The sequence below is a fragment of the Staurois parvus genome, unplaced genomic scaffold (genome assembly GCF_062004578.1).
Source record: "Staurois parvus isolate SC_StPar_1 unplaced genomic scaffold, SC_StPar_1.0 ptg001869l, whole genome shotgun sequence".
Classification (NCBI taxonomy): domain Eukaryota; kingdom Metazoa; phylum Chordata; class Amphibia; order Anura; family Ranidae; genus Staurois; species Staurois parvus.
This window is the reverse complement of record NW_028319665.1, coordinates 767,501-780,694: the sequence shown is the minus strand read 5'-3', so window position 1 is coordinate 780,694 and position 13,194 is coordinate 767,501. Positions and strand designations below refer to the sequence as shown.

The 13,194-nt window shown below is 47.0% G+C and overlaps 1 protein-coding gene across 1 annotated transcript in view; it reads left to right on the top strand.

The window, feature by feature from the left end:
- LOC149433985 (receptor-type tyrosine-protein phosphatase T-like) overlaps positions 1-13,194 on the top strand; it is a 200,383-nt gene that overhangs the window by 57,992 nt on the left and 129,197 nt on the right. The window contains exons 3-5 of the mRNA XM_089664251.1: positions 353-535; positions 8,591-8,770; positions 11,625-11,804. Of these exons, the coding sequence (XP_089520377.1) occupies positions 353-535; positions 8,591-8,770; positions 11,625-11,804 (543 nt within the window). The remainder of the gene's footprint in view (positions 1-352; positions 536-8,590; positions 8,771-11,624; positions 11,805-13,194) is intronic.

The following is a 13,194-nucleotide window of genomic DNA, read 5'->3' as shown; positions in this document are numbered from 1 at the left end:
AATAGTGTCCCATCATTGGTGTCAGTGGGAGGAATAATGCCCCAAGGGCCAGATAAAAGCAAGTAAAGAGCTGCAGTTTGGAGACACGAGACCACAAAGTAAAGGTGGAAAAAAAAAGGGAGAAATAAAGGGGGAGGGCAGGAGGGGGGGTCGGGCGATGACATTCCCTGAGGGTCCCGACTTGTGTGGACAACTAATCCCTGGGCGTTACAGATTCAAAACTCATGTAGGTATAGTCAATAATTGGTCCAACCAAGGCTGCCAAATCAGACCTGATGTATTTTTGAAACACATACCATCTGCTTATTTTGTAGACCAGAAGCCTTGAACTGCGGTGTTTGTTGTATTTCAGGGCAGTGTGGGGAACCGTCAGCGAACAACTTGACCAGCAGAAGTGATGAAAAGGAATTCTATGACATTGGCGATGTGGTAACTGTGAGATGTGATCCCGGATATCATCCATCATCCACCAATATTGCATGTGTGGACCTCCTAAGTGGTCTTCCTCAGTGGAATGAGACGGTTCGGTGTATAAGTGAGTGAACCAGCCGACCTCTAACCTACAGTCCATGATAAGGACTAGAGAAGGGGGCTGTGGAATGGGAGTGACTGGAAGAGTCAATGAGGAGAGAACGCTCATACAATTATTGGATAGTGATTTAGAGGTTCACATTCAGTCGGTTATCTGTTGTGTCAAATGGAATTATCATTCGAAGAGCAAAAGTTTTCCTTCCCTGAATTTTTTTTTTTTTTTCAAGTCTCCTTTAAGATTTCCATACATTTACCCTTTTTAAAGTTACTTCTTTGAATAGAAAACATCCCCAAAAATTGGAGAAGGCTCAGCTGCTGGATTTACAAATCTACCACCAATTTCCCATAAATGCAAATTAATGTGACTATTCTGTGATACTGAATGTTATGCTCTTTGCTCATTCACAAAATATAAAGGCTTCTGTGAATGGACAGCAGAGAGGAGGGGCAGGCATAGCTGCTCTGTGTGCTTCCTCTGGGCGTGCAGTAAACCTGGCATATATACAGTGGGGATCGAAAGTTTGGGCACCCCAGCTAAAAATTTGTATTAATCTGCATAAAAAAGCCAAGGAAAGATGTAAAAATCTCCAAAAAGCATCAAATTACAGATTAGACATTCTTATAATATGTCAACAAAAGTTAGATTTTATTTCCATCATTTACACTTTCAAAATGACAGAAAACAAAAAAATGGCGTCTGCAAAAGTTTGGGCCCCCTGCAGAGTTAATATCTTGTACTGCCCCCTTTGCCAAGTATCACAGCTTGTAAACGCTTTTTGTAGCCAGCCAAGAGTCTTTCAATTCTTGTTTGAGGTATCTTTGCCCATTCTTCCTTACAAAAGTCTTCCAGTTCTTTGAGATTTCTGGGCTGTCTGTTACGCACGGCTCTTTAAGGTCTATCCATAGATTTTCAATTATGTTGAGGTCAGGAGATTGTGAAGGCCATGGAAAAACCTTCAGTTTACGCCTCTTGATGTAATCCCCCGTGGATTTCGAGGTGTGTTTAGGATCATTATCCATTTGTAGAAGCCATCCTCTCTTTAACTTCAGTTTTTTCACAGATGGCATCAAGTTACCTTCCAAAATTTGCTGACATTTTATTGAATCCATTTTTCCTTCTACTCGTGAGATGTTCCCTGTGCCACTGGCTGCAACACAACCCCAAAGCATGATTGATCCAACCCCATGCTTAACAGTTGGACAGAGGTTCTTTTCATTAAATTCTGTGCCCCTTCTTCTCCAAACGTACCTTTGCTCATTCCGGCCAAAAAGTTCAATTTTAACCTCATCGGTCCACAGAACTTGTTTCCAAAATGCATCAGGCTTGTCTATATGTTCATTTGCAAAGTTCAAACGATGATTTTTGTGGTGAGGACGTAGAAGAGGTTTTCTTCTGATGACTCTTCCATGAAGACCATATTTGTACAAGTATCTCTTTATAGTGGAATAGTGTACCACAACTCCAGTGTCTGCCAGATCTTTCTGGAGGGATCATGCAGTCAAACGTGGGTATTGAATTGTTTTTCTCACAATCCTGCGAGCTGTTCTGTCTGATATTTTTCTTGGTCTTCCAGATCTTGATTTAACTTCCACTGTTCCTGATGACTGCCATTTCTTAATTACATTCCGAACAGAGGATATTGACATCTGAAAACGCTTTGCTATCTTCTTATAGCCTTCTCCAGCTTTGTGAGCATCAACTATTTTCAGTTTCAGTTTTCTAGACAACTGCTTAGAAGAACCCATGGTGCTGATTGTTGGGGCAAGGTCAGATGAGTCTGGGCATTTAAAACCTTTGAGATTGACATCACCTGGTCTTCCCAGACGATGATTGAGAACAATCCATGACACTGGCAGGTCTCAGCTTGGCAAAGGGGGCAGTGCATGCTATAAATTCTGCAGGGTGCCCAAACTTTTGCAGACGCCATTTTTTTGTTTTCTGTTATTTTGAAAGTGTAAATGATGGAAATAAAATCTAACTTTTGTTGACATATTATAAGAATGTCTAATCTGTAATTTGATGCCTTTTGGAGATTTTTCCATCTTTCCTTGGCTTCTTTATGCACATTAATACAAATTTTTAGCTGGGGTGCCCAAACTTTCCATCCCCACTGTAAGTAACAGAGTTAAGTCGTGGAGGTGACACGCACCTAATAGGACTTCTCTCATAGTGTACCTGTACATTTTGCAAAGTTGCTGAATTCCTGGAATTCAGATTTGAAAGCCCAGCTGGCCAAGCTGGCCCAAACACACCACTTCCATTAGTGGGCTGCTGCCACTGTGTGCTGTAATATACAGTAGGCGGTGCTGTGTTTCAGTAAATTCCAGTCTTCTTCTTCTTCCGGAATTAACCACTTCCAGTCCGGACACTTCCCCCCCTTCCAGTCCGGACACTCCCCCCCCTTCCAGTCCGGACACTTTCCCCCCTTCCAGTCCGGACACTTCCCCCCCTTCCAGTCCGGACACCCCCCCCCTTCCAGTCCGGACACTTTCCCCCCTTCCAGTCCGGACACTTCCCCCCCTTCCAGTCCGGACACTCCCCCCCTTCCAGTCCGGACACTTTCACCCCCTTCCAGTCCGGACAATTTCCCCCCCTTCCAGTCCGGACACTTTCCCCCCCCTTCCAGTCCGGACACTTTCCCTTCCTTCCAGTCCGGACACTTCCCCCCCTTCCAGTCCGGACACTTTCCCTTCCTTCCAGTCCGGACACTTTCCCCCCCCTTCCAGTCCGGACACTTTCCCTTCCTTCCAGTCCGGACACTTTCCCCCCCTTCCTGTCTGGACACTTTCCCCCCCCTTCCAGTCCAGACACTTTCCCCCCCTTCCAGTCCGGACACTTTCACCCCCTTCCAGTCCGGACACTTTCACCCCCTTCCAGTCCGGACACTTTCACCCCCTTCCAGTCCGGACACTTTCACCCCCTTCCAGTCCGGACACTTTCCCCCCTTCCTGTCTGGACACTTTCCCCCCCCTTCCAGTCCAGACACTTTCCCCCCCTTCCAGTCCGGACGCTTTCCCCCCCTTCCAGTCCGGACACTTTTGCCGGCCTTCCAGTCCGGACACTTTCACCCCCCTTCCAGTCCGGACACTTTCCACCCCTTCCAGCCCGGACACTTTCCCCCCCTTCCTGTCCAGACACTTTCCCCCCCTTCCAGTCCGGACGCTTTCCCCCCCTTCCAGTCCGGACACTTTCCCCCCTTCCAGTCCGGACACTTTCACCCCCTTCCAGTCCGGATGCTTCCCCCCCCTTCCAGTCCGGACGCTTTCCCTCCCTTCCAGTCCGGACACTTTCACCCCCTTCCTGTCCAGGCCAATGTTTAGCTTTCAGCGCTGTCACACTTTGAATGACAATTGCGCGGTCATGCAACACTGTACCCATATGAATTTTTTAGCATTTTTTTGAGACAGACAAAACTTTATTTTGGTGGTATTTATTCACCACTGGGATTTTTATTTTTTGCTATATAAATGAAAAAGTCCTAAAATTTGGAAAAAAATTTTTGCAAATAAATAATCTTTCTTCATATATCTTGGCCAAAATGTATTAATCTATCTCTTTAGTAAAAAAAAAAAAAAAAATAACCCAAATTAGTTTATAACCAAAAATTATAATTTTTGAAAAAATCTTTTTACATTTTTATTTTTTTTATATTATTATTATTTATGTTTTGTTTTTTTTTTTACATACTGTCACCCTAGCAGTACAGTCACCATGGTGACACTGTACTACTTGTGGGGGGTGATGAAGATTTTTTTTTTTTTACACTGATTGCTTTTACACCCATAACGGCTGTAAAAGCAATCATTTCTCCTTCTCTCTGGCTGCATTCCTGCAGCTATTGAGAAATATTGTGAGAGCTGTGATTGGTCACAGCTTGTCACATGGTACAAGGCTGTTGTGAATGGCCCTGTACCATGTGACCTCTGTGATCATTCACAGATTTCACACGTAGTAAGCAATGATGTCAAGAAGTGACTTACTACTATTCATGTGATCACTGATTGGCCAATCTGGGATCACATTAATTGGGACCTCACACAGAGGTCCTGTACAGCGATCTGTAGAGGTCACAGCAAGCACCGATTGCGGCGCCGTGCGCTCCCAGAGAGCGCTTACAAGCAATGGATGCGGGGGGACGTTTAGAAACGTCCGCCCGCATCGGCAGCGCTCCCGTCCGATCGTTTGTCTACATGGGCCGGACAGGTAGAGGTTAAAGAGAGTTGGGATGACTGCTTCTCTGCCATTCAGGAGAAGCCTTGCTGTTTTATTAATGAATACAAAGCTTTTTCTGATTGAACTAGGTGGAGAGATTGGTGGATAACTACATGATTTCTACCTTGGCCAATCAGGAAAAGCCTTGATGAAAATACAAGGATTTTCCTGAATGGTGAATGGGAAGTCACCGTACTGCTGTTGGAGCACAGCGCTCCTTGCTGTATGTAGCTAATGCTACTACAGTCCAGTCCAGTGCACACAGCGGCTGCAGTGTTCTGAAATGGAAATAGTTTGTTTGGGCCACCTTGGATCAAAGTGAAGCCTGGAATTCTGCCTTAAAGTGGTATTAAAGGTTGGGCTTAAAAAAAAAAAAAAAATAACAAAACAAGTCATTCTTAGTCAGTTCATAAAGAAATCCACAAAGGTGCAGCCAAGGCACCCCAGAAGTATTCAGAAGCGGTGATGTCACATGAACAGGCGTGATACTGAGAACTGGGGATCTCAATAGGAATACTAGTTACGCTTCAGCCACTCCGCCATCGGTCAGCGAATCATCCAGAATGTAAAAATCAAAACAAGAAAAGTAACCGCCTCATGGTGCAGCTAAAACCAATAAACATTTACTTAAAACAATATTGCACTCCCCGGCGACGTCATCGTGTGACGAGACACGTAGAGAGGAGTCGCGAACGCACGACGCCATCACGCTGGATTCCAAGGCCATCTTGTTGGTGATGTTTTTGGAGCCTTATTATATGCCTGTTCATGAACTTTCTATGTGAGTTTTAAATAAATGTTGATTGGTTTCAAGGGCTCCATAAAGGCAGCTACTTTTTTCTTTTTTGATTTTTACATTCCGGATGATTGTCTGACTGATGGCGGAGTGGTGGAGTGTTTCTATTCAGGTACCCTGTTGAATCCAGTTTATTTTCTTCAAGGTGGATGTACATGAGGAAGCGCTCACTGAAGCGTGTTTTGACCACTCAATCATACCCACATGGAAGAAAAATATATTTGAAATATATTTCAAAAATATTCTTCCAAAATATATTGACATGTATTTGAAACACTACAATTTTGTCCATACTCAATATATTTATATATATATATATATATATATATACACACACACACACATATATATATACAGTAGGGATCGAAAGTTTGGGCACCCCAGCTAAAAATGTGTATTAATGTGCATAAAGAAGCCAAGGAAAGATGGAAAAATCTCCAAAAGGCATCAAATTACAGATTAGACATTCTTATAATCTGTCAACAAAAGTTAGATTTTATTTCCATCATTTACACTTTCAAAATAACAGAAAACAAAAAAATGGCGTCTGCAAAAGTTTGGGCACCCTGCAGAATTTATAGCATGCACTGCCCCCTTTGCAAAGCTGAGACCTGCCAGTGTCATGGATTGTTCTCAATCATCGTCTGGGAAGACCAGGTGATGTCAATCTCAAAGGTTTTAAATGCCCAGACTCAGCTGACCTTGCCCCAACAATCAGCACCATGGGTTCTTCTAAGCCAGTGGTTCTCAACCTTTCTAACGCCGCGACCCCTTAATACAGTTCCTCATGTTGTGGTGACCCCCAACCATAAAATTATTTTTGTTGCTACTTCAGAACTGTAATTTTGCAGTGGGAGGAATAGTGCCCCATCATTGGTATCAGTGGGAGGAATAGCGTCCCATCGTTGGTATCAGTGGGAGGAATAGTGCCCCATCATTGGTATCAGTGGGAGGACTAGCGCCCCATCACTGATGTCAGTGGGAGGAATAGCGTCCCATCGTTGGTATCAGTGGGAGGAATAGTGTCCCATCATTGGTATCAGTGGGAGGAATAGTGTCCCGCCATTGGTGTCAGTGGGAGGAATAGTGCCCCATCATTGGTATCAGTGGGAGGAATAGTGCCCCATCATTGGGGGCACTATTGGGGGCACGCGGAGCGTGCAGCACCGCGATCCGGTGACTGCTGTGTCCTCCGGACACAGTGAAACACCAATCGTCGGACGGGACCTCTGTACGAGGTCCCGATCATGTGATCACTGATTGGCCAATCAGTAATCACATGCAAAGTAGTAAGCAAGATGTCACTTGTGACATCATTGCTTACTACGTGTGAAATCTGTGAATGATCACAGAGGTCACATGGTACAGGGCTATTCACAACAGGCTTGTACCATGTGACAAGCTGTGACCAATCACAGCTCACTCAGTACTTCTCAATGAGTGCAAGAATGCAGCCAGAGAGAAAGAGAAATGATTGCTTTTACATCCTATATGGGTGTAAAAGCAATGTGTAAAAAAAAAAAAAAAAATCTTCATCACCCCCCACAAGTAGTACAGTGTCACCATGGTGACATTGTGCTGCTAGGGTGACAGTATGTAAAAAAAAAATAAATAAATAAATAATAATATAAAAAAATAAAATAAAAATGTAAAAAAAAAAGTTTAAAAATTATAATTTTTGGTTATAAACTGGATTTTTTTTTACTAAAAAGATAACGTAATAAATTTTGGCAAAGATTTATAATGAAATATTATTTATTTGCAAAATTTTATTTAAAAAAACACTTTTTTTCAAAATTTTTGGACATTTTCATTTACATAGCAAAAAAAATAAAAATCCCAGCGGTGAATAAATACCACCAAAATAAAGCTTCATCTGTCTCAAAAAAATGGTAAAAAATTCATTTGGGTACAGTGTTGCATGACCGCGCAATTGTCATCCAAAGTGTGATAGCGCTGAAAGCTAAAAATTGGCCTGGGGGGGAGGGGGTGAAAGTGTCCGGACTGGAAGGGGGGTGAAAGTGTCCGGACTGGAAGGGGGGGGAAGTGTCCGGACTGGAAGGGGGAAAAGTGCCCGGACTGGAAGGGGGGGAAAGTGTCCGGACTGGAAGGGGGGTGAAAGTGTCCGGACTGGAAGGGGGGGAAAGTGTCCGGACTGGAAGGGGGGGAAAGTGTCCGGACTGGAAGGGGGGGAAAGTGTCCGGACTGGAAGGGGGGGAAAGTGTCCGGACTGGAAGGGGGGTGAAAGTGTCCGGACTGGAAGGGGGGGAAAGTGTCCGGACTGGAAGGGGGGGAAAGTGTCCGGACTGGAAGGGGGGGAAAGTGTCCGGACTGGAAGGGGGGGAAAGCGTCCGGACTGGAAGGGGGGGAAAGCGTCCGGACTGGAAGGGGGGGAAAGCGTCCGGACTGGAAGGGGGGGAAAGTGTCCGGACTGGAAGGGGGTGAAAGTGTCCGGACTGGAAGGGGGGGAAAGTGTCCGGACTGGAAGGGGGGAAGTGTCCGGACTGGAAGGGGGGGAAAGTGTCCGGACTGGAAGGGGGGGAAAGTGTCCGGACTGGAAGGGTGGGGAAAGTGTCCGGACTGGAAGGGGGTGAAAGTGTCCGGACTGGAAGGGGGGTGAAAGTGTCCAGACTGGAAGGGGGGTGAAAGTGTCCGGACTGGAAGGGGGGTGAAAGTGTCCGGAATGGAAGGGGGGGAAAGTGTCCGGACTGGAAGGGGGGGAAAGTGTCCGGACTGGAAGGGGGGGAAAGTGTCCGGACTGGAAGGGGGGTGAAAGTGTCCGGACTGGAAGGGGGGAAAGTGTCCGGACTGGAAGGGGGGTGAAAGTGTCCGGACTGGAAGGGGGGTGAAAGTGTCCGGACTGGAAGGGGGGGTAAGTGTCCGGACTGGAAGGGGGGGTAAGTGTCCGGACTGGAAGGGGGGGAAAGTGTCCGGACTGGAAGGGGGGTGAAAGTGTCCGGACTGGAAGGGGGGGTAAGTGTCCGGACTGGAAGTGGTTAAGAGAGACTGCTGGCAAGATTTCTCTGACCGAACACGTTTTTGTATTTTAGGACGTTGTGATAAGCCAGAAGCAAGGAACTTGAGTATCACATCTGAAGAAAAGCTGCATTATGAGCGTGGTGAGGTGATCACTGTGAGCTGCGACACGGGATATCGCCCAACGTCCGGGAATATTGTATGTGAGGACCACAATGGTACCCTGCAGTGGAACGAGACTATTCAGTGTTTAGGTGAGTTCAGACGTGGCTCGTTGACTTATAGAAGATGCTACACAAAGCTTTCTAGTTTCTTAACAACTTAATTGTGTACCCCCCCCCCTTCCCCCCCCCCCCAGGGGTACTTGTGTTGGAGTCATTGTACATTTCAGAAAGTCCACTTCTGAAAACTTTAGCAACATGCTAATCAATAGGCTAGACCAGGGGTGTCCAACATTTTTAAAAAATGGACCAGTATACTGTCCTTCAGACTCAGATGGGCTTGAACTGTGGCCAGTGGAAATAAGTAGAAAGTAGAAAATACTCTGGAGGCAATGGGAGTATAAAATGCCCCATCATTAGTGGGAAAAATAATGCCCCATCATTGGTGTCAGTGGGAGGAAAAGTGTCCCATCATTGGTATCAGTGGGAGGAATAGTGCCCCTTCATTGGTATCAGTGGGAGGAATAGTGTCCCATCATTGGTGTCAGTGGGAGGAATAGTGCCACATAATTGGTATCAGTGGGAGGAATAGTGCCCCATCATTGGTGTCAGTGGGAGGAATAGTGCCCCATCATTGGTATCAGTGGGAGGAATAGTGCCCCATCATTGGTGTCAGTGGGAGGTATAGTGCCCCTTTATTGGTGTCAGTGGGAGGAATAGTGCTCCATCATTGGTGTCAGTGGGAGGAATAGTGCTCCATCATTGGTGTCAGTGGGAGGAATAGTGCCCCATCATTGGTGTCAGTGGGGGGAATAGTGCCCCATCATTGGTGTCGGTGGGAGGAATAATGCCTCATCATTGGTATCGGTGGGAGGAATAGTGCCTCATCATTGGTATCGGTGGGAGGAATAGTGCCCCATCATTGGTATCAGGGGGATGAATAGTGCCACATCATTGGTGTCAGTGGGGGGAATAGTGCCCCATCATTGGTATTAGTGGGAGGAATAGTGCCCCATCATTGGTGTCAGTGGGAGGAATAGTACCCCATCATTGGTATCAGTGTGAGGAATAGTGCCCCATCATTGGTATCAGTGGGAGGAATAGTGCCCCATCATTGGTATCAGTGGAAGGAATAGTGCCCCATCATTGGTATCAGTAGGAGGAATAGTGCCCCATCATTGGTGTCAGTGGGAGGAATAGTGCCCCATCATTGGTGTCGGTGGGAGGAATAGTGCCCCATCATTGGTGTCGGTGGGAGGAATAGTGCCCCATCATTGGTGTCGGTGGGAGGAATAATGCCTCATCATTGGTATCAGTGGGAGGAATAGTGCCCCATCATTGGTGTCAGTGGGAGGAATAGTGCTCCATCATTGGAGTCAGTGGGAGGAATAGTGCCCCATCATTGGTATCAGTGGGAGGAATAGTGCCCCATCATTGGTATCAGTGGGAGGAATAGTGCCCCATCATTGGTGTCAGTGGGAGGAATAGTGCCCCATCATTGGTGTCAGTGGAAGGAATAGTACCCCATCATTGGTGTCAGTGGGAGGAATAGTGCCCCATCTTTGGTATCAGGGGGATGAATAGTGCCCCATCTTTGGTATCAGGGGGGTGAATAGTGCCCCATCTTTGGTATCAGGGGGATGAATAGTGCCCCATCATTGGTGTCAGTGGGAGGAATAGTGCCCCATCATTGGTATCAGTGGGAGGAATAGTGCCCCATCATTGGTATCAGTGGGAGGAATAGTGCCCCATCATTGGTATCAGTGGGAGGAATAGTGCCCCATCTTTGGTATCAGGGGGATGAATAGTGCCCCATCATTGGTGTCAGTGGGAGGAATAGTGCCCCATCATTGGTATCAGTGGGAGGAATAGTGCCCCATCTTTGGTATCAGGGGGATGAATAGTGCCCCATCTTTGGTATCAGGGGGATGAATAGTGCCCCATCATTGGTATCAGTGGGAAGAATGGTGCCCCATCATTGGTATAAGTGGAAAGAATAGTATCCCATCTCTGGTGTCAGTGCAAGGAACAGTGCCTCATGATTAGAGTCAGTGGGAGGAACAGTGCCCCATCATTGGTATCAGTGGGAGGAATAGTGCCCCATCATTGGTGTCAGTGGGAGAAATAGTGCCCCATCATTGGTGTCAGTGGGAGAAATAGTGCCCCATCATTGGTGCCAGTGGGAGGAATAGTGCCCTATCATTGTTATCAGTGGGAGGAATAGTGCCCCATCATTGGTGTCAGTGGGAGGAATAGTGCCCCATCTTTGGTATCAGGGGGATGAATAGTGCCCCATCATTGGTATCAGGGGGATGAATAGTGCCCCATCATTGGTGTCAGTGGGAAGAATAGTATCCCATCTCTGGTATCAGTGGGAGAAATAGTGCCTCATCATTGGTGTCAGTGGAAGGAATAGTGCCCCGTTATTGGTGTCAGTGGGAGGAATAGTGTCCCATCATTGGTGTCAGTGGGAGGAATAGTGCCCTGTTATTGGTGTCAGTGGGAGGAATAGTGCCCCGTTATTGGTGACAGTGGGAGGAATAGTACCCCATCATTGGTGTCAGTGGAAGCAATTGTGCCCCATCATTGGTATCAGTGGGAGGAATAATGCCCCAAGGGCCAGATAAAAGCAAGGATAGGGCCACAGTTTGGAGACCACTGGGCTAGGCAATAGCATGACAGGAGACCACAAAGTAAAGGTGGAAAAAGAAAAGGGAGAAAAAAAAAGAAGGAGGGCAGGAGAGGTCGGGCGATGACATTCCCTGAGGGTCCCGACTTGTGTGGACAACTAATCCCTGGGGGTTACAGATTCAAAACTCATGTAGGTATAGTCAATAATTGGTCCAACCAAGGCTGCCAAATCAGACCTGATGTATTTTTGCAACACATACCATCTGCTTATTTTGTAGACCAGAAGCCTTGAACTGCGGTGTTGGTTGTATTTCAGGGCAGTGTGGGGAACCGTCAGCGAACAACTTGTCCAGCAGAAGTGATGAAAAGGAATTCTATGACATTGGCGATGTGGTAACTGTGAGATGTGATCCCGGATATCGTCCATCATCCACCAATATTGCATGTGTGGACCGCGATGGTCGTCCTCAGTGGAATGAGACGGTTCGGTGTATAAGTGAGTGAACCAGCCGACCTCTAACCTACAGTCCATGATAAGGACTAGAGAAGGGGGCTGTGGAATGGGAGTGACTGGAAGAGTCAATGAGGAGAGAACGCTCATACAATTATTGGATAGTGATTCAGAGGTTCATATTCAGTCGGTTATCTGTTGTGTCAAATGGAATTATCATTTGAAGAGCAAAAGTTTTCCTTCCCTGAATATTTTTTTTTAAGTCTCCTTTAAGATTTCCATATGTTTACCCTTTTTAAAGCTACTTATATGAATAGAAAACATCTCCAAAAATTGGAGAAGGCCCCGCAGCTGGATTTACAAATCTACCACCAATGCCTTATAGCTCCCAGAAATGCAAATTAATGTGACTATTCTGTGATACTGAATGTTATGCTCCTTGCTCATTCACAAAATACAAAGGCTTCTGTGAATGGGCAGCAGAGGGGAGGGGCAGGCTTAGCTGCTCTGTGTGCTTCTCTCCTCTCATAGCCGGAGTGTCCTCTGGGCGTGCAGTAAACCTGGTATATATAAGCAACAGAGCAAAGTCCCGGAGGTGACACGCACCTAATTGGGCTTAGCTCATAGTGTACCTGCACATTTTGCAAAGTTGCTGAATCCCTGGAATTCAGATTTGAAAGCCCAGCTGACCAAGCTGGCCCAAACAAACCACTTCCATTAGTAAGCTGCTGCCACTGTGTGCTGTAATATACAGTAGTAGCTTTAGCCATATACAGTAGGCGGTGATGTGTTTCAATACATTCCAGTCTTCTTCTTCAGGAATTAACAACTTCCAGTCTGGACACTTCCCCCCCCCCTACAGTCTGGACACTTTCACCCCCCTTCCAGTCAGGACACTTTCACCCCCCTTCCAGTCCGGACACTTTCACCCCCTTCCAGTCCGGACACCCCCCCCCTTCCAGTCCGGACACTTTCACCCCCTTTCAGTCCGGACACTTTCACCCTCCTTCCAGTCCGGACGCTTTCCCCCCCTCCAGTCCCGACACTTTCCCCCCCTTCGAGTCCGGACACTTTCCCCCCCTACAGTCTGGACACTTTCACCCCCCTTCCAGTCCGGACACTTCCCCCCCTTCCAGTCCGGACACTTCCCCCCCCCTTTCAGTCTGGACACTTTCACCCCCCTTCCAGTCAGGACACTTTCACCCCCCTTCCAGTCCGGACACTTTCACCCCCTTCCAGTCCGGACACCCCCCCCCTTCCAGTCCGGACACTTTCACCCCCTTTCAGTCCGGACACTTTCACCCCCCTTCCTGTCCGGGCACTTTCACCCCCCTTCCAGTCCGGACACTTTCACCCCCCTTCCAGTCCGGACACTTTCACCCCCTTCCAGTCTGGACACTTTCATCCCCTTCCAGTCTGGACACTTTCACCCCCT